The sequence below is a fragment of the Stomoxys calcitrans genome, chromosome 1, assembly GCF_963082655.1.
Source record: "Stomoxys calcitrans chromosome 1, idStoCalc2.1, whole genome shotgun sequence".
In the NCBI taxonomy this organism is placed as follows: domain Eukaryota; kingdom Metazoa; phylum Arthropoda; class Insecta; order Diptera; family Muscidae; genus Stomoxys; species Stomoxys calcitrans.
Genome location: NC_081552.1, coordinates 169191623 through 169212958, shown reverse-complemented (window position 1 = coordinate 169212958; position 21336 = coordinate 169191623). Strand labels below are relative to the sequence as shown.

General features: G+C 38.8%; 1 protein-coding gene across 1 annotated transcript in view; it reads right to left on the bottom strand.

The window, feature by feature from the left end:
* The window catches only part of LOC106095930 (probable protein phosphatase 2C T23F11.1), a 63754-nt gene that overhangs the window by 9034 nt on the left and 33384 nt on the right, over window positions 1–21336 (bottom strand). Inside the window, exons 2-3 of the mRNA XM_013263377.2 lie at window positions 6740–7143; window positions 6338–6671 (exon numbers count right to left, since the gene is read on the bottom strand). Of these exons, the coding sequence (XP_013118831.1) occupies window positions 6338–6671; window positions 6740–7024 (619 nt within the window). The 5' untranslated portion in view covers window positions 7025–7143. The remainder of the gene's footprint in view (window positions 1–6337; window positions 6672–6739; window positions 7144–21336) is intronic.

The window sequence follows — 21336 nt, the reverse complement described above, 5'->3', positions numbered from 1 at the left end:
GTCCGATATAGTCTAGATCTGAACGTAATATGATATAGATGTATAATGTATAAACATTCCTCGAATAAAATTCTTGCCTTATAAATATTGCATTTTTTATCGAATGTAACCCTGGCCGATCTTAACGTGTTTTTATTTACTTATAACCGGGGATTTGGAGCGGACTGAAGTGGCCGAAACTCGGCAACGTCCCAAATATATCAAATCCGTAATATTCTCCAAAGTCTTTTAATTTAAATCCCATATTTTCTAATCGACCCATAATTCCGTCATGGCGAGTTTCGCCTTTTATTTGAGTCCCATATTGTCCCGGATGACCAATGTGGGTTTATTGGTGACCACTGTACGTCCAAAGACTTTAATTTGAGTCCAATATTGTCTCAGTAGGCCAATATTTCCCTTTGGCGGTTTCCTCAAGGTTGGGCGTCCCTCAGATACTTAGCCCTACTTTGAAACAACCGATTCGTACTCTACTTCCGAATATGAAACGTTGCATTATGATAACTTATATATTTATTTGCAATTACAGGGATCCACTGGGATCTGGGTCTGAGTCGAGTGGGTCTGGCCGGGCAGTTAAACAGGTGACGTGTATCGTGCGGTCCCTGGTTACAATCGGGACATACATCTTGCACGTCGGCATCAATCCTAGCTCTGTGGGAATTGAGGCGGCTGCATCTGTCAGAACGTAATTGAGCCAGAACCACTCTGGTTTGCCAGGGGAGGTCGATTTCTTCGGGTGCAATGGGTGGCGGTCGTTCTTCAAGGACTACATTCACCCGTGTCTGCTACCGTGTCTGCATGAATGTTGTTTAGACCCGCTTGATATAGAGGTTCTCGCTTGTAAAGCTGAACCTCACGCTCTAGATCGGGTAAATCTACCTTAAGGCTCTTGGGCGGTGGATATCTATCCACAAGATGATGGTTTGGATGGTTTCTGCGATAACAGCCAAAAGGTATTGCTTGGACAGCATGTAGTTATGTCTTCGCACGCGAAGGATCTTTGTCTCCTGATGGAGGTGGTCCACATGAGAACTGAGGAGACAGCCCGTCGCAGTTTGGAGTGCGGAATTCTGACAGATCTGAATATTATTCCACTGCGTGTCACAAAGTTGACGAGACCACACTGGCGCTGCATAACTTACCACAGACCGGCCAATCGCTTTGTACGTGGTCAACAAGGTTTCTTTGTCTGCACCCCAAGTGCTGCCAGCAAGTGACTTGAGGACCTTGTTTTTACTTTTGACTTTTTCGCAGGTTGCTGTGACATGTGGCTCCCATGGCAGCCGGTTGTACGTACCGGATTGACCCGCTGGAGTTATCCATCGGCAAGGGCTGCCGCCTCAGTGTACAACACACTGCTACAACAACAACAACATGTGAGGAGAATGTGTAAGAGCCGTCAAATGTGACGCCAAGTATTTTGGGACACTTGATGGTCGGAATCATTTCTCCATCGACCATCACAGTATTCACCTCACGCGTATTTGTAGTGAACAATGTGGCTGAAGATTTGGTGGTGGATATCTTCAGATTTCTTGCAGCGAAATATGAGCCAAGCTCGTTGAGGTAGACGTTCAACCTATCGCAGATGTCATCAATGGGTGGGGGCCTGATGCCATGATCGTACAATCGTTCGCATATGAGACGATCTTTATGCCGTCTAGAGTGGGTGGAATGGAGAATAGGTAGAGGTTAAACAGTGCCGGAGATATCATCTCACCTTGGGGAACTCCCTGTTTCACTCTACGGTGTTTCGACTTCTTATCCCTAAATTCCACAAATTACTGGCGACCACACAGATAATTCGCGACCTATCGTTTCAGGCCCTCTGGAGGGACGTGTTGGCGATGTCCCCAAATAATTTGGCATGGCTGACCGTGTCGAATGCCTTCGATAGGTCCAGTGCCACGAGGACCGTCCTATCACATGGCCTGGTCTGATTGAAGCCACGGCAAAAGTGTGCGGTGATGGCATGCAAAGCTGTTGTTGTGCTAAGCAGTCTCCGAAATCCATGTTGGTGCTCGGCGAATGGAAATTCTCCTACGAGGCTCGGGAGGAGTAATGCCTCAGCGTCTTTGCCACTGGTGAGAGAAGGGAGATCGGTCTGTACGATTCCCCCTAACTCGGGTCTTTTCCAGACATCGGGAACTATAACAGTGTTCAATGACAGGTTAAGGACAGTGGTAAGGTACTCAACTCCAGGTGAATCCAGATTCTTCAACATTAATGCAGAGATTCCGTCGGGGCCCAACGCCTTAGAAGATTTGGCGCACCGGATGACATTCGTAACATAGCCCACGGTAAATTGTGATGGCTGTTCATCGGCTCGGAGACCATGAATACGGCGAATGGCCCTCCTCCTTGCCCTGTCTCTCTCGGGATGCACAATAAATTGACGGTTGAACAACCTGGCGCATCTCTTCGGATCAGTCACGGTTATATCGCCAAAAGTGACTGAGGTCCTATCATCCCGTCTACCGGGGTTCGAGAGTGACTTAACAGTGGCCCACAGTTTGCCTACACCGGTGCCTAAGTTACAATGCTCCGAGTGTTCCAGCCACAAATTCCGCTTATATTCGTTGACTACCCTGTTTATTTCCAGATTCAGATCGCTGATTCTGGGGTTAGCGGGGTCCATAGCACGAATCCCATCACGCTTGTCTGCGAGTACCACTGCTTGCGCCGGGAAATTTGGCCGCACTTGGTGTATTCGAACGGCTGGTATAAAGCGAGCGGCTGCTGCGTTAATGATGTCTCGGAATTTCCTCTCGGCCACAAGCACATCAGAGGGGGGTGGGAGTTCACTGAAGCGGCGATTGGTATACTCTCTGAAGCCAGTCCAATCGGCCTTCTTATAATTGATAAACGTCCGGCGCTCAGAGGTTATGAAGTCGGTTGGTCGGTCGATGGTGAGAATTATGGGGAGGTGGTCTGACCCCAAAGAGATGACGGGAATGCAATTGAGATGTCTGGCGAGCTGCTGCACCTCCTCGTAATCCTAGTGGATTCACCGTGCAAAACGTGGAGCTATCAATCTGCTCTGCCAAAGCTATGCCACGCTGGTCGTTACCTAGGGGACCAGACGATTATAGCCAGATAGCAACCCACTTATGTCAGGGTTGTAAGCCTGGCCATGAATCGGGACACAGCTACCAACCGGCGGTATATACACGTTGTATAGCTCTATCTCGGCAGTACCAGACCTGACTGCTATCCCCATGTAGTCCATGTAGGGGTCACTAGCGTCAAGCGCAGGCGAGATAGCTCTATACTGCACGGAATGGTGTATTACGAAGGCCAATCCCCTTCGTGACAACTGTGCAAGATGCAGGTGTTGGTCAGCTTTGTCTTTGTTCTGGCAAACCGAACAGAACCAGGGTCCGGGGTTCTTTTCAATCCCGGCACGGACCAGAAGCGTGCGGAGAAGGAACTCCGGGATGTGCCTCTCCCATGACGAAAAAAGACGAACACGTACACTGAGGCGGCAGCCCTTGCCGATGAGGATTTCATGGGGTCAATCCGGTGCGTTCAACCGGCTGCCATGGTTGTACATTATTAAACATTACAAGTGGCTATGTGAACAGAATCCAATATTCATCGATGCCAGTGTGAATGGATAATCGCAGGTGTGGGTAGCAAATTTAGCGCAATATTGTACAAGAGTTTTGTTTTTGTTTGTGTCTTTAACAATCAGATATGTACATAAGAGTGTGTATGTATCCGGAGGAAACAAAAAGAAATCGCTTTTCTTTCCACATAACGCTAGTGAAAACTAAGCATCGATCGCAACAATAAAAATATTATACGAATGAATAGCATTGAGTGAGTGATTGAATGCCGGTAGTATTGTTTGTTTTGTTTTGATTTTCTTTCATGCAACAAGTGAATGAAAATAAATGGCTTTTTTATTTTCCCTCGGGGGTTAAGCGGAAGAGGAGATGAATGAGATGAAAAGTGTTTTCAATAAGCAATTAGTTCATGCAATATACATTTTCAAACAATTTTCACTCGGTAAATTTATGCAAAGTTTACGTTCAAATGTTTGTGTGTTCATTTAAAGCTTTCTAAACAAACAGGGAGGTTCAAGGTAATATTTTATCTGATGATAGAATGAACAATTTTTTGAGATAAAAATTATAGTGTTGCATTTTCATTGAAAGATAACAGAATCTCGATAGTTAATTGGGAGAAAACCAATTCTTAAAAATATTAATATAGTGGGCGGATTTTAATACGGACTTCTTGCGTATATGTCAACCCTATAGGATAGCTGACACGAAGTGTTGGCAAGTTTAGTCTGGCATATCTGTCAACTTTATTATTTTTTTTTCAAAGCTAATTATGTAGGATGGTAACCCTGACGAAGTTACGAAAGGGCAGACTGTAGATGAAGAAAAGGATAGACAAGCGACACTGACCTACGTTAGCTTGTTACACTTTGTGCGTTATCCTCTTAAACACTCTCTTCTCTCTCTCGGACCGTGGAAGAATAAAGACGTGTGAAATTATATTTTCTTGTAAATAGTTTCATCTTTTAATTAACTGAAATACTTTTAAGTTCTTTTACACAACCATTCACTATAACCGGCTATTGTTGGTGAACTTAAACAGCTCAAAGTAAACAAAGTGTTTGTGTATCGCACCATAAATCCTGTTCTGGTCTTCCCAAAACGCAAAATGTTTTTCCTACATTTTCCAAGTCCTTCTCTTCTACGATTTCAAAAATAACTTGAGTTTCCTCTTACTATATAGAGGTTTGATAAGAGTATGCACTCAAACATCGACGTTTCAAAGTTTGCAAGAAATAAGGCAAAGAAGTTCTTTGGTTTTGCGTTTTCGAAAACTGGAACAGGCCTGAATGATACTGGTAGCGTTGCCAGACGCCATGACGTTGGTAAAAAAAAATGCAACAACTGATGTTTTGGCGAGCGAAGACTCGAATTCAACGAAATCTACGCAGTAAATGACTAAACATTTGAAAATATCGCTTGAAAGGGTGCAAGGTATATTGAAAAAAAAGCTCAAAGTAAAGCCTTACAAAAGGTACACTATCTTACACTAATGCTAAAATATGCTGGACTCTAAAGAGCAAAAGAGTTGCTGCGCTTGCACGAACGTGGTGAATTAACGAATGTCCTTAAGCACAACAAATGTCCTTAAGCACACGTAAGATAATTTCAAACTACGAACGGCCACCCGAAGTAATTTTCCACTTCAAATGAAGGTTTTCATCGAGCCTGGCTTCAAAATAACTGCGACTACCAACAAGACTCGGGACTGAGCACATGTAGATGTAGACATGTTCCGCTAGATGCCAATTGGATGGACTTTTCTATTTGGGTCATTATAGAGAGCCAGGATGGATGCGCTGAAGAAAGCCAATTTACGAGAATGGGCCCAGCACGTGATAGTTGTGAGCACCACACAGGCTGGAACATTGAGGTCGGGGGCACCGGCTATTGCACAAATATTAAGTGCCAATGATGCTCGATATGACAATGTGAGTTATTGACGCCTTTAAATAACCAATGGCCACCATGTTCCTGCGGCGATCGGCCCCTTGGACCGGAACGAGCTTGCTCACCTATAGGAGCTTGGCGAGAATCGCCACCTCCACATGAAAATGTGGTTATAACAGTAACAACAACGAGAATGTGGGAAAATATAGACAGATTACATTCGTGCTGCTTGTTATTCTGAAATTAAGATTATTTCTGCATATTTTTGTCATTTAAATCAATAATTTTTTTTCACACAAAAAATGTGGTCGTTCAAAACAGTAACACATTGTGTCAGCTATTATTCAGCATTATAAAAATTCCATATTTAGAAGATGGGAAACCGATTAAATTAAACCTTGGCAACTTAGAAGTGAAACCAAATTGATGTTTTCTTAGCGTTTCACTTATCCAGTTTCGACAGTACATACATAGTTTTTATTTTATTTAAAATTCAACCTTGGGTAATATTGGCATAGAAAAAGGAAAGGTATAGACTTTAAAACTCAAAATGTTAATAAAATAACTCAAAAGTTCTACGTTCCATATCGCCTGGGTTCTTTGTGGACTCACATATTAACGATAGAGAATTTGACATTTCTTTCAGATGTGGAAGCTTTTTACAACAATTTTTATGAGTCTTCACATTTCCTTTGTCTTTGAAATCGTTGTTCAATTTAGTTTAATGATAAAGGTCCTTCTTTAGCCAAGCACAAACACCGTGTAGCAAAACGACACTTGATAAGAGAAGGATTAAGACCGGCCCAAAGTGTACAATATATGTCGTGAGCATGTCGTGGTTTGATCTTATACATTCTATAACATCGAAAACTTACCTGTTACAATTTGTTCTTCGGGTGATTTCATTTGGTTCCGCTTAAATACAAAATCGCCTAATGCCCTTGACAAAGCCAAGTTACCATTGACTCGATTAAACTCAACCCAGCCGCCACCTTCATTTATGCGTTTCGATTCAGCTTCGTTATTTGGCTTGTGGTCCATTGATAGTGTCTCTACTTTTCCATTGATACATGCGACAGCACGTGAATCTCCAGCATTGGCACAATACAAACGATTATCCTTAATTAACACCACGACAGCAGTTGATCCGGCCATTTGTTCGCCCCATGACTCTTTGTAAAGCATTTCATAGTCAATATCCAAAAATGCCTATAATCAGTGGGGAAATGCAAAAGAAGTGATATTCAAGGGAAAATTAATACCTACAGATGACTTACCTGTTTTAGTGCCACCTCAATTTCATCCTGGTAATACTCTGGCCTTCGTAGCAGAAATTTGTGTAAATGTTTGCCAGCGTATTGTGCCACAGTCGCACCTCCATGTCCATCGTAGACAGCGAAAAAGGAGGCTCCTGGATCATTGGGCAATGATAGAATGTGTGTGTGTGAATCTTCCATATTTATGCGCCAGCCCTGCATACAGCTGGATCCCACTCTATATAGTTCATTTTGGCAATAGGATGATTCCTTGGCGGTGTTTGGCTCTGATAACGTTTGTCCCATATTTGTTTGTCGATATTATAGTATTTGTTTTTTATTAATTGGCTTCAATTATATTGGCTGTATGCCCCCCAATAACATGGGATGGGAATTTTCAAGGTAAATTTATCGTTTTGGCTTAGCTGTAAATGAAAACGAAATATGAGAATTGAAAATATATTTTATGAATTCTGACATTAAGGTCTAGGGGTGAAATATTGCATGATTTTCGATAACAAAAGGTGGTTAATCAATCGTTTCCCCCTTTCATTCACATTTCTTTCTTCAATAGCGAACACAAAAGACTTCTTCTTATCGTCAACATATTGATTACACAAAGGAAAATGATTGCGTAAAGAAGCAAATAAATCAAAAATGGGGAAATATGGGTCGACAAATAACTTTCTCAAATGAAAATATGTAATTTCAAATTTGGGGCCTAGTGATTATTTTAAATCTTTTAAAATTGCATATTTACTCCAAAATCCAGATTTTTTGCGTATCACACGATTTGTAAAACATTCAGAGTTTCCACATTTGAAAAACACGCGTGAAAATAAGTATCGCATTGCAAAATGGTGTAGTAAGTCGGTAATTTTTTTACCCACCACCATAGGATCGTGGGTATATCAATAGTCATTCCCTTTGTAACACCTCGAAACTTTGATTTGCGACCCTATAAACTATATGTATATTCTAGCCATGTCTGCCCGTCTTTCCGTCTGTGGATATCGGCTTGAAATTTTGCACAGATTTTTAATTGATGTAGGTCATTGAGTTCCATAGCAGCCGGTTATACGTACCGGATTGACCCGATGGAGTCCTTCATCGCCGAGGGCTGCCGCCTCAGTGTACAGCACACTGCTACAACAACTGTGCCAAGTATAGTCCAAATCGGTCTATAACCTGATATAGCTCTCATATATAACCAATTTGGCAAAGAAATTATATATAAAGCACTCATATGGCCTTCACTTATGTGAATTATTAGCAGAATCCGTGACAGTGAGTTCCACAGATCCAGCCTGAAATCTGTTCTAGTCTCTGTGGTCTTTCTGCATCACATATGCCAATTTCATAGGTTGTTGAATAAGTATCACAAAAATGAGCTAAAGAGCCGGGACCCTCAGCAGCCATAGGCTGGAACATTGAGGTTCGATCTTTGTGGTGTTCATTGCTGTCACGAGAAGTTTAGCTGCGAGCTATCGGGCGCGTCCACAGGTTGCGGATAGTGGAATGTTCCATATGGAGTAGCTGCAACGGCAGTCGCGGACAATCAGCGGTATCCAGCGGAGAGTGTCAGTGAGAGGCCGGGTGGCAACGGCTCTTGCACAAATACTGAATGTCTATGATGCTCGATATGACAAGGCTAGTTATTGGCGCCTTTAAATAACCCATGGCCACCTTGTTCCCGCGGCGATCGGTTCTTTGGACCGGAATGAGCTGGCTCACACAGGAGCTTGGCGAGGATCGCCACCTCCACATGAAAATGTGGCTACAACAACAACAACCTATACCAGCGGCTGCTATGTCTATGCCCAAGGATCTGTTGATCAGGCAATTTATTTTCAATAATCAAATCTTCCCGCCTATCATAATTGGCATGGTCATTCAGCGTGACTGCACTTTGAAGAAAAAAACAAGTAAAAAGGCGTTAAGTTCAAAATGTTGGTCCTTTTAGCTATATCTAAAAATAAACCGATCTGAACCATATACAATATGGAAGTCGAAAAGCCTAACATAAGTCAATGTGTAAAATTTCAGTTAAATCGGATTATAAATGCGTCTTTTTTGGGGCCAAGACTTTAAATCGAGATATCGCTCTATATGGCAGCTATATCCAAATCTTGATCGACCTGAGTGAAATTGAAAAAGGATGTCGAAGGGCCCAACACAACTCACTGTCCCAAATTGTGGCGACATCGGACAATAAACGCGCGAGATCGGTCTATATGGCAGCTATATCATAATCTTGACCGATCTGTGCCATAATGCAGAACTATGTCAAGAGGTTGAACCTAACCCAATGTCCCAAATTTCGGCGACATCGGACAATAAATGCGCCTTTTATGGGCCTTAGACCCTAAATAGGAGGATCGGTCTATATGACAGCTATATTAAAATCTGGACCGATCCGAGCCAAATTGACAAAGGATGTCGAAGGGCCTAACACAACTCACTGTCCCAAATTTCAGCAAAATCGGATAATAAATGTGGCTTTTATGGGCCCAAGACCCTAAATCGGAGGATCGGTCTATATGGCAGCTACATCCAAATCTGAACCGATTTAGACCAAATTGACGAAGGATGTCGAGGGGCCTTACACAACTTACTGTCTTAAATTTCAGTAAAATTGAATAATAAATGTGGCTTTTATGGGCCTAAGACCCTAAATGCGAAGATCGGTCTATATGGCAGCTATATCCAAATCTGGACCGATCTGGGCCAAAATGACGAAGGAATGTCGGAGAGCCTAACACAACTCACTGTCCCAAATTTCAGCAAAATCGGATAATAAATGTGGCTTTTATGGGCCAAAGACCCTAAATCTGAGGATCGATCTATATGGCAGCTATATCCAAATCTGGACCGATCTGAGCCAAATTTACGAAGGATGTCGAAGGGCCTAACACAACTCACTGTGTCAAATTTCAGCAAAATCGGTTAATAAATGTGGCTTTTATGGGCCAAAGACCCTAAATCGGGGGATCGGTCTATATGGGGGCTATATCAAGATATGGTCCGATATAGCTCATCTTCGAACTTAACCTGCTTATGGACAAAAAAAAGAATCTGTGCAAAATTTCAGCTCAATATCTCTATTTTTGAAGACTGTTGAGTGATTTCAACAGACAGACGGACGGACATGCCTAGATCGTCTTAGATTTTTACGCTGATCAAGAATATATATACTTTATAGGGTCGGAAATGGATATTTCGATGTGTTGCAAACGGAATGACAAAATGAATATACCATCCTTCGGTGGTGGGTATAATAACTTAAGTAATCATATGCATGACCGATATTCAGAATATGAATATTTTCATAGAAAAAACCCTAAAAACTGGCCGAGCTTTATATGTCCACTACATACTCAGATATGTATTGGATATTCAAAATACCAGTATAACAGGCAATCAGCTACACTTACGGTGATCAGTTCAGTTTTTGAAAACTGGGTTTTCAGATTTTTAAGTTGAGGACACTAATCGGCTTCTTGAAAATTTCAATTTTTCGGGGTTTTAATAGATCGATTTTTTGCCCAAAATAACTGGTTTTTTACTTATGGTTCTTTTCTAACAATATTTTGTGTTAATTAAAATTCTATCTTTTGAAAATATTTCCTTGGCATATTGAGAAAATATTTTAAAAAAAGTCGAAATTCTGTCTTTAAGGAAAATATATCAAAAATACATTTTTTTTTGGAACAGTTTTATTAATTTTTTATGTTAGAAAATTTATTAGATTTTATCAAATTGACAAGATTTCAAAAAAAAAAAAAAATTTAGATTTCATCAAAAATTTTTTTAGTTTTGTTTAAGAAAAAATTTCATTCCAATTTCGTCTCCTCAAAAATATCATACTAACTTTTTCCGAAATGTTTCTCATTAGATGTTATATCCGCTTAATCAATGTTGTCTCAGAAACTGAAAAAGGATATGCTGGCCGACTTTTGACTTCATCTAAAAGCTCTTTTTCTTCCGCAAACATTTTTATGTACGTCGTGGTCCAAAACTCACCCGGATGGGTCAACTATATAATTTGGGGATAACTTTTGGGATATATACCAAAATTACATTCTTGTGGAAAGAAAAACTGAAGAAGACGGCAAAATACAACATCTCCTTCAACAGCCCGGGATGTGGGGCTGTACGCTTCTGTTCTAATACTATTACTCAATATTTGGCCATGACCCTAAACGGTTCCACAGTGTTATTAGCTCAATTTAAATGAGCGTCGGCCAGCGATTACAGCTTGTAGGGGGTCAAGAGGAGAAAACGCGGATTTGGGGGATTTATGCACAAAATTTCAACTTGATGGGTAATAATTGAGATTTGTTAGATGTAAAAAAAGTCAAATTGGGTGTTAAGATGCCATACCACATTTTATTGGGCAACAATTGTGGATTCTACATACGCAAGAAGTTAAACATAGGAAATTGCTTAATATTACAGAACTCGGTCTTTGATTCCTTTTTTCTATTGTACTAAAGTTGGAAGCACAAAATTAGCAAATATATGACAAACTCTTACCTTACCCTTGTTATTTTGTCTTTTTTTTTAAGGCTTTCTATTAAAAAACCAACGTCTGGCTTATGAATTATGGAATTGTTGGTTAATCCAATAACTTTTACCAAAAATGGTACATAAAAAAAAACAAGTAAAAGCGTGCTAAGTTCGGCAGGCCCGAATCTTATATACCCTCCACCATGTCAAGTTTTTTGCCCAGTATCTCTTAATAGGTAAGCAAAGGTTAATGGATAAAAATTGCCATGCTATTGGAGCCATATAGGTTTGGATGTTGGAGATCATAGCAGAAGTCATTGTGCAAAATGTCAGCCTAATCGGGTGCCAATTGCGCCCTATAGGGCCTCAAGAAGTAATATAGAGAGGTGGGTTTATATGGGAGCTATATCAGGCTATAGGCCGATTCAGACCATATTTGGCACGCATGATGAAGGTCTTAAGAGAAGTCGTTGTACAAAATTCCAAATCGGATAAGAAGTATAATCGGGAGAACATTTTATATGGGAGCTATATCAGGTAATGAACCGATTGCGACCATGCTTGGCATAGCAAAATTTTAGCCATATCGGATAATAATTGCGATCTCTTGAGGCTCAAGAAGTCAAGATTCGAGATCGGTTTATATGGCAGCTATATGAAGTTATGAACCGATTTGGACCATATTTAACAAAGTTGATGATGAAACGTTGGAGCATTTCCTTTGTCATTGCTCGGCTTTCGCGTCCAACAGATACCGGTACTTAGGTGGATACACAATATCAGACATGAACCAACTTAGGGGAGTGGCATTGAAAACAATTAAGGATTTTGTAAGTAGCACGGAATTCCTAACTTAAAATTTTCTTTTTAGAGGTTACTTTATAGTTTGTAGAGCGCACAGCAAGCCTATTACTGGCATAGGTGTATGTCCATAGTGGCATGGGGCGGATTAATATCTGCACCCTCTTTTCAACCTTACCTAACCTATATCGAAACATAGACCGATATGACCCATTTACAATCCCAACCGACCTACACTGATAGGAAGTATTTGTGCAAAATTTCAAGCGCCTAACATTACTCCTTCGAAAGTTACTGTGCTTTCCACAGACAGACAGACAAACTTACATGGCTAGATCGACTTAAAATGTCATGGCGATCAAGAATATATATACTTAATGGTTTCCTAGAACAATTTTTCGATGTGTTCCAAAGGGAATGGGAAAGTTAGTATACCCCCATCCATGGTGGGGGGTATAAAAATTACCGGTAGTATCAATCTTGTTAAAAATATCGATATTGATGCAAAAACTGAACTATCGATACTATCAATAGTGCCATCGATAGTTTGCCAGCTCTATGTTGTAGTAAAATAATACCATGTGGAAGGAGCGATCCTCGTCAAGTTCCTATAGGTGGGCAAGTTCGTTTCCGACTTCCCGAAATGCTTGTTGGGTCTGTCAACTGTCATTAAGCGACATTTCTGTAGAACAGCTATGTCTATTTTTCTAGGACTAGGTTCGACATCTTTCACAGTCTATTGGACCGATCGCCATCATGTTCCCTCGGCGATCGGTCCAATAGACTGTGAAAGATGTCGACCGAACAAGCATTTCGTGAAGTCGGAAACAAAAGTTGCACAACGCTAAAGGCACTTACAACTTGCAAAGGTAGACAATGAAGGCCGCAAAGAGTATGTAAGTCGCCTCAACTTGAAGCGCGAATGGTTTAAGATGAATGAATTACAGATCAATCGATTCAAGTGTCTCATATTTGTGCTAGGAGCGCTAATGGCATTCACATTCGTATTTTCAAAATGCTCGATGAGGAAAACGACAGCACGAACTTTAACAAATTGGTAGATGCAACACAATGGATTCTTGATCCAAAAGCTGACAACACGCTGATAGAACACCAACCAAAGGTATTATGCGCTGTTAAAAAACCGAAAGTCCATCCAAATCATGCAGGCCGAACACCAAGGTTTACAATACTGCCCTTATCGAGATCACAAGTGCACCAGATGTCATTAATCTGCCCAACGCAAGGGAAATTTTCGCTTTAAAACGCCCAGTACTATATGCGGCAAGAATTGAAATCGAAAATGAACTGGAAAAACTACAGAAGGCAAACATAATTACATCTAAGGACACCTCAAGGTGTGCGACTCAATAGAAGTGAGCAAACAGAATGGAAAGATACGAATTTGCGCAGATTACTCAACTGTTCTGAATTTGATCGTCGAGCAAAATCAATATCCGTTGCCTATCCCGAGGAAATACTTTCGAATTGCCACAACGCTTCTATTTTTAGTCATTTTGATCTATCAGTTTTTTTTTTTTGCAAAAATCAGTTTAGAATTGAAGCAAAATGCTGTGTATGTTTAACTTGACCGATATATACACGAAAAAAATGAACATTTAATCACGAAATTAATTGATCTAATTAGTTTTTTATTTAAAACTGCTTCAATCACGAAAATAATATTATCAATCACAGCTTTTGAAAATTAAAAAATTGCATATTAAATTTAGAAATTGATTGACATTTTTTAAATTTTTAATTGATCCAATTAAAAAATGATTGAAGTTTTTTGAAAATTCCAATTAATTTATATTTTTGGTACGCAGATGTTTACCTGCTGGAATATGAAATTAAGGTGCGATGTTTGGGCAAAGGTCCGTGGGCGACCTCTAAAAAAAAACTCGCGCGGGGGTTCTACAAAAAATTTCGTGTGTCGGGTAGGGGTGCCCTCTAGATTTGTTCTTGTTGTCTTAGCAGTGTGTTGGGCACTGAGGCGGAAGCCATTGGCTCATGAAGGACTCCTTCGGGTTAATCCGGTACTTAGAACCAGTTGCCATGGTATTGCTATAGATTTGTCGAAATGTGGGAAGTATAGGTTTTTGAAATCTCCTTCTCTTTATATTATATGGGACAAAAAAGCATTTAATTCAATTTAATTAAGCACTATATTAGAGAAGTTTTTGAGATTCGATTAAAAAATGATTGAATCAATTAATTTTTTAATTTAAAATGGCAAAAAATTTCAATCACGAATGTAATTGAAAAAATCATATTAAATTAAAAAAAAATATTGAATAAATTAATTTTTTAATGAAAGCGAGCGAAAGTATTTTCAATTTAAATTTACTTAAAAAATTTTTTGCGAATTTTTTCTCTGTGTATGGAACCGTTTTTGATAAGATATGCCACTTACACTAATTGGTATTCTATCTATCTCAAGAAGATTTGTGTAGCCGATTGTGTCTTGTATTGGATGTATTTTTTCTTTCGACACGAGCATCGATTTTAGTTAGCGGTTTTATTAAAAAAAAAAAACAAAATCTGTGATTGGTTTCATAAAAAGGTGATCTGGAAAGTTTGAAGATCCATATTTGACGAAGCGTTTAAAATACCATTGACAATTTCATAAAAAGGAAAACCTAAAGAGTCTGTCTGTCAATCTCAATGTTAAATTATTCTACATTGGCTCCTGCCAAAAAATATCCGTTTGACGAATATCTATGTACTTGTATATTTTACATAAGCTCTTTAAAATTTAAAAAAGAAGTTTCAATCTATGGAGAGTATTTTGATAATTGTGGATGATAATTCTTACCAAGTTCTTATTAATAACAATAATTTGTTGTGTGTCTCGCGATGCGCTAACTATGCGAATACTTTGAAAAATGTTAACCAGTGGTCGGGATTTATAAAGTAATTAAAAGATCACTCTCCCCGAGTTTTTCATCATACGTAATGATGATAAATAGTTCTGCTAGTGACTCATGCTTTTACTCATATACCTTAAATTAAAAATGTGGTGTCTCGATTTTCGTAACAATGCCAGTGGAAATGTTGGGACCTGTGCGATAGACAAGCAGACAGTCGAACACCAACGACCGGTGATTTTGGCATGCCATGGGACATGCAATTTTTACCGACTTAAATTTAGATGTGTAAATACAGCATTATTGTCTAGGATTTATTTTTAAACCCAACGACGTACGCACAGGAATCTTAGTTTTTTTTAGAGGTTTTACATTTTTTTCTCAGAAGAATACTACGAAAAGGTGCTATTTGTAAATGGAGGAAAAAAAGTTTTTTATACCCTCTACCATAGAATGAAGGTATGCTAACTTCATCATTCTGTTTGATATTTGTGGCATTTGACAAAACAACATACATACATGTCTCGAAATAAGACAATTTTCTTTCTGTCTTGCTAGGGTCTTTCTACCATTTCTGGTTCCAGAGTTATCCATTACGTCGAATCAACATATATCCTTTTTTTTGAAATTGTATATGACAAGAAACATAAATAATAAGCAGGGTTGTCGAGCTTGATTAATGTGGTAATTGTATCATAGAAGCGTTTTCGCTATTAATACGATTCAAATACAATATTCCAACGCACGGCCCTTGAAGCCATCACACCTAATATGGTTGAAAAGTCTTCTAACCAAAGACGAAACGCGTCCCATAGTGGTTGGTGTGTGTTGCTATCTTTGGCTTTCCTTTTTGCATCTCCGATCATTAAGCTTGTCTCGAAAGAGAAACAAACAAAAATTGTAAAAATTTAATGATCTTCGCCCTTACAGGCAAAAAAAAAAAACATGAAAAATGAAAAATTCGGCAGAGCCCAGCCAGGATTTGAACCTGGGCACACGGAACAACAGCGAGAGCCACTGCCGTTGTCTTAGCCTTCGAAGCCATCAATTCAACTTCCAACAGATGCACAAAATCATGTGTAGTACGGAAGAAATATAATTTGTCACAGAAAGAATGTCTGTCATTACACAAAAATACATGCATTGGGAAAAGTACAGCTAATAAGCAGGGTGGTTCAGCTTGGTTAATATAGTAATTGTATCATAGATGCGTTTTCGCTATTAATGCGATTAAAATACAACATACCAACGCAGGGCCCTTGAAGCCATCACACCTTATATGGTTGAAAAGTCTTATAACCAAAGCGAAACTCGTCTCATAGTGGTTAGTGTGTGTTGCTATCTTTGGCTTTCCTTTTCCATTTTGCATCTCCGATCATTGAGCTCGTCTCGAAAGAGAAACAACCGAAAATAAATCAAATACGTTGCCCGTTTTTCAAAAGATTCAAAAAGTCCTTATGAGAAAACAACATATTTCTATACATTTCCATTTTTTTTATACCCACGACCATAGGTTGGGGGTATACTAATCTATGGATTGCAAATGGGTCATACCGGATCAGATTTTGATATAGCTCTCATACAAACCGATCTCCCGATTTGACTTCTTGAGCCCTTACAAGACGCAATTTTTGTCCGATTTGACTGAAATTTTGCATGTAGTGTTCTGTTCTGACTTCCAACACTTGTACCAATTACGGTCTAAACCGGTCTATACCCTGATATAGGTCCCATATAAACCGATCTCCCGATTTGGCTTCTTGAGCCCTTACTAGCCGCAATTTTTGTCCAATTTGGCTGAAATTTTGCATGTAGTGTTCTGTTCTGGCTTCCAACAACTATGCCAAGTACGGACCAAAGCGGTCTATAACCTGGTATAGCTCCTATATAAACCGGTCTCTCGATTATCCTTATTCAGTTCCTAGAATCTTAAATTTTTGCTGGTTTGACAAAAGTTTTGTATGTAGAATAAAATTATGCCCTTTAACTAAATTTATTTTGTATAAATTTTAAGCAGAATCCATGGTGGTGGGTTCCAAGATTCGGCCCGGCCGAACTTAGCACGCTTTTACTTGTTTCATTAAATCTCAGTTTTACAAAAAAAAAAAAATGATTCGACCTAGAAAGTACAAATTTCATTTCTGTCGCTTTAAAAAATTGACAAAACAATATACGACTTTTGCAAAATGTTTTAAATCTTAATTTTGACACTTTTTGTCCCATTTGCGAAGAAACCATCATATTCTATATTTAAATACCTAAATGTACAAATTATAGAAAAATCATCTAGTCACCCAATATGCCCAACCTGTAAAGAAAGTGTCATTTTGTACGTTTTTGTATCTAAATGTAAGAATTAAAAAAAATCTTCCAACTACTCGATATGTACTGTCATGGTGTATCCCAATTTGGAAGGCTTTAGCTCATTCCGTAAAGAAAGTACCGTAAAAAATAGTACCTAAATGAACGAATTTCAAATAAATCTTCTGGTTGCTCTCTTTAAACAGTATCACAATGTTGAGGGCTGTAGCTCTATCTCTAAAAAAAGTACCATTATGTACGCTTTAATATCTAAATGTACGAATATTAAAAAAAATATTCTGGTCTCCCGATACATACTGTCAAGTATTCCAATTTGAAGAGCTTTGCCTCAATCCGTAAAGAAAGTACCATTTTGTGCGAATATGCGAATTTCAAAAAAATCTTCCGGTCACCCAATACATACCGTCAAGGTGTAACTGCATCCCAGTTTCGAGAGCTTTCGCTCAATCCGCAAAGAAAGTACCATTTTCTGAGTTTTAGTACCAAAATGTGCGAATTTCAAAAAAATCTTCTAGCTGCTCAATATATACTGTCAAGGTGTCCCTGTACCCAAAATTTCAGAGCTTTTGCTCAATCTGTGAAAAGTATAGTTTTGTACGTTTTAGTTCCTAAATGTAAGAATTTCAAATAAATTTCTGGTCGCCCGATGAGTACTGTCAGGGTGTATCAGTTTCAGATTTTGAGAGATTTAACTCAATCCGTAAAGAAACGATTGTACGTTTTAGTACCAAAATGTAAGAATTGAAAAAAAAAGTCTTCTAGTAGCCAAATATATATATATATAGTAGTGCCTACATACCACCGTAGCGCAGAGGTTAGCATGTCCGCCTATGACGCTGAGCGACTGGGTTCGAATCCTGGTAAGAACATCACAAATGCTGGCGATATTTACGAGCAACTATGCTATTTGAAAAAATTGTATGGCAGCCATGAACACCAAAGAGGTTTCACACTGCGACACGCCGTTCGAACTCAGCTATAACGTGGAGGCCCCTTATCATTGAGCTTAAACTTGAATCGGACAGCACTCATTGCTATAAGAGAAGTTTGCCTCCGTTTCTTTATTGAATGTTCATGCGCAAATTTATATTTTTACCTACATGCTAAATTACAGATCTTAAGCTCAATCCGTAAAGAATTTACCAAATGGTACCAATTTCGTTACTAAATGTACTTTTTCGAAGTTCTAGTTCTAAATGTTCGCTGTGCAAAGTTCTATTTCGTACCCTTTTGTTACTTTTTTGTACCTAAATGTACACAAGTCCAAAAACTCATTTACACTTCTAATTTAGGTTCCTATAGTGTACATAAGTATCAAAGATCATAACTGTAGCTCAAATAACAAAAAAAGTACAAAATAGTACCAATTGGGGTACTAAACGTACTATTTCTTCCACTTTCGGTACGATTTTGCAATTTTTTTCCAAGCCTTATTTTTTCGAGATGTTATATCTTTTAAGCCCATTTCCATAATTCTTTCCCCATCCGTCCATCCTGCATAAACATGCACTATTTTCGTACTATTTGGTACTTAAGCTGCGAATATCTCAAAATTCCTCGTTATCTCCTGCATACGACCCAAGACTAACATTCAGGCAAAATTTAATGATTCTAGCTTTAGCCTTTTTGGCTGAGCCGATCAGTCAGTCAGTCAATCACGCCTCTCCTTTAGAGAAGATTTCTATTTTTTAACGGAATAGTGCTGGAATTTGATACCTAACGTAGAAAGCTTCAAAGACTAATTTAGGGCTGCTATATAAGTTTCTGGCCTAGGCAACACTAAGTGTTTCCAGGTTCAATCTGATATTTTCAATGGAAAATTTGACATTTTCTAGCATAATCGTACTCAGAACGCTTTGACGTACAACCATCATTTGTGTTGTTTACAGTGATTTGAAAAAATTTATTTCGGCAAAAAAATCAAACAAACTCGTGAACATTTTCGTGCGATCGTTTTTTCCCAACTTTCAACGTGGACTATCACGACAGGAGTGTATTGATGACCTTAAGTCTTGGTATGGCAATGAAGCATTATCCTATAGCCCTGTGAAAAACTGCTTTAATGAATTCTGTGATGGCTGTCGCTTGCTCAAAGTCGAATTCCGCGAAGATCGTCCAAAAATGGCAGTTATACCAGAGAACATTGATGCCGCGCATGAACTTATATTGCAAGATCATCTCTTCCACCGCAGTATTCATTCGATATTGCATGAACACCTTGCCGTAAAGAAGGTTCGTTTTCATTGGATCCTGCACATTTTGACAATCGCTCAAAAAAGGCTCCTGTCGATTAGAGCGAAGAAATGTTGAAAAATACGGTAGTGGTGCTTCAAAATACGCTTTTAATATTGTCACACGTGGCGAATCGTGGATTCATTATGCGCATGAGTACGAAACAAAAAAATAACCGTCCGTGTGAGTCTTCGAAGTCGAGCCAAATCAATGAAAATTGTTCATAGAAAAAGCACTTCGAAATAAATGGTCGCCTGCTTCTTCGGCAAAACTGGTCTTGTGGTGACTGTTCCGCTTGAGTAACGTAGGTCGGTCAATTTATTTGCCCTGAAGTCTTCGGAGAAATTCAAAAAAACGAACAGGAGAAGACGATTCTTTGTCCATTATGACAATGCGAGCTCTCACACATTGGCTCAAACCAGCGCCCTTTTGACCGACCAAAACGTCGAATTTGTGGGTCATCCGCCTAACAACACTGACTTGGCACCAAGTCACGTTAAGAAAAAATGCGCGGTCAAAAATTTTTGTCGCCAGAAGATGCTGCTGAAGCATTCAATAACCATGTTTTATAGGTGTCTCAATTGAAGTGGAAAAAGTATTTCCGCATTTGGTTTGAGCACATGCAAAAGTGTATAAATCATGCTGGAGAATACTTTGAGAAGCAATAAAACCATTTTTGATGATAAATATTTGTAAATATTTTCATTATTAGGCCAGAAATATATATAGCAGCCCTTGTACCTTAAAAGCTCTCCACATTTTCTTAAATTGATACACAAAAAGTATTCTATGCTATTTTTATGTGTTCTTTCACTCTCCTGTAATATTTTTAATTTGGTGATGTTATTTTGTCAAATGTCCACAGATATATTCTTGTTCTTTAGGGAGTCGTTCGTCTGTCTAATTGACGTAGGAGTAAAGCTAGGCAAATTTTGCACAAATACTTCTTATTAACGTAAGGCATTTAGTATTGTTAATGTGCCAAATTTGTCATTGTTTAGATATAGCTCCCATATATAAAACTCAGTGGCATCCATTAGCGATATATATGTTTTTGCGAATTTTACTGACGTCACGAATTTGAAAACTCCCGATTATTTCCCATAGACATAACTTTTTCACTTATGCGATTTCAGATTTATGTAAAAACGGAGTTTAGGTTGTAAAAACTTTTACAGTTTAGTGTTTTTTCCCTTAAGCGGTTTTTCGCTTAAGCGTTTTTTCGCTTAAGCGTTTTTTCGCTTAAGCGTTTTTTCACTTAAGCGAATTCAATTGTATTGAATAACACAAAAATGACGGGTTCTTGCCTTCAAGCTTCACTTAAGCGGAATTTTTCACTAAAGCGTATTACAGTAAACCGATCTCTTATAATCTTCAATATTGTATTCTTATGTTATTTCATGACACACCAAATAGTTGTTCAATGGAGGAGGAACATTTCTGTTGTAGCTGTAAAGATCTATCTTGTTGTCAACTAACAAATTTCTCTGGGTGTAGCTTCAAATAAATTGCAATAACAATTGTAAGTAAAATTACTTATTCACCCCTTGATTGCAAATCTAATTGAATATAAATCACTACAATTTTTTAAATGTCTCTCCAATGGATACGAATTGGTTGTCCGTCACAGTTGCTACGATGTCGGTTGTATTGTAAAATTTGCTGTGCGGTGTCAACGCTCCATACATTCGCAAGCCAGTGTTCAAATCATGTCAACACAAACAATGTGTCATGGAGGTATTTTGTAGTGCCCGTTTGTAATGGAATACAAGTTCATACAGAAATCATACAATATTCGATGTAAAGTCTCTAAATAAACTCACATAGACTATTTTAGTCCATTGTGATTCCACAGAACAGGTTCTGGTGTGAACCACATCTTCG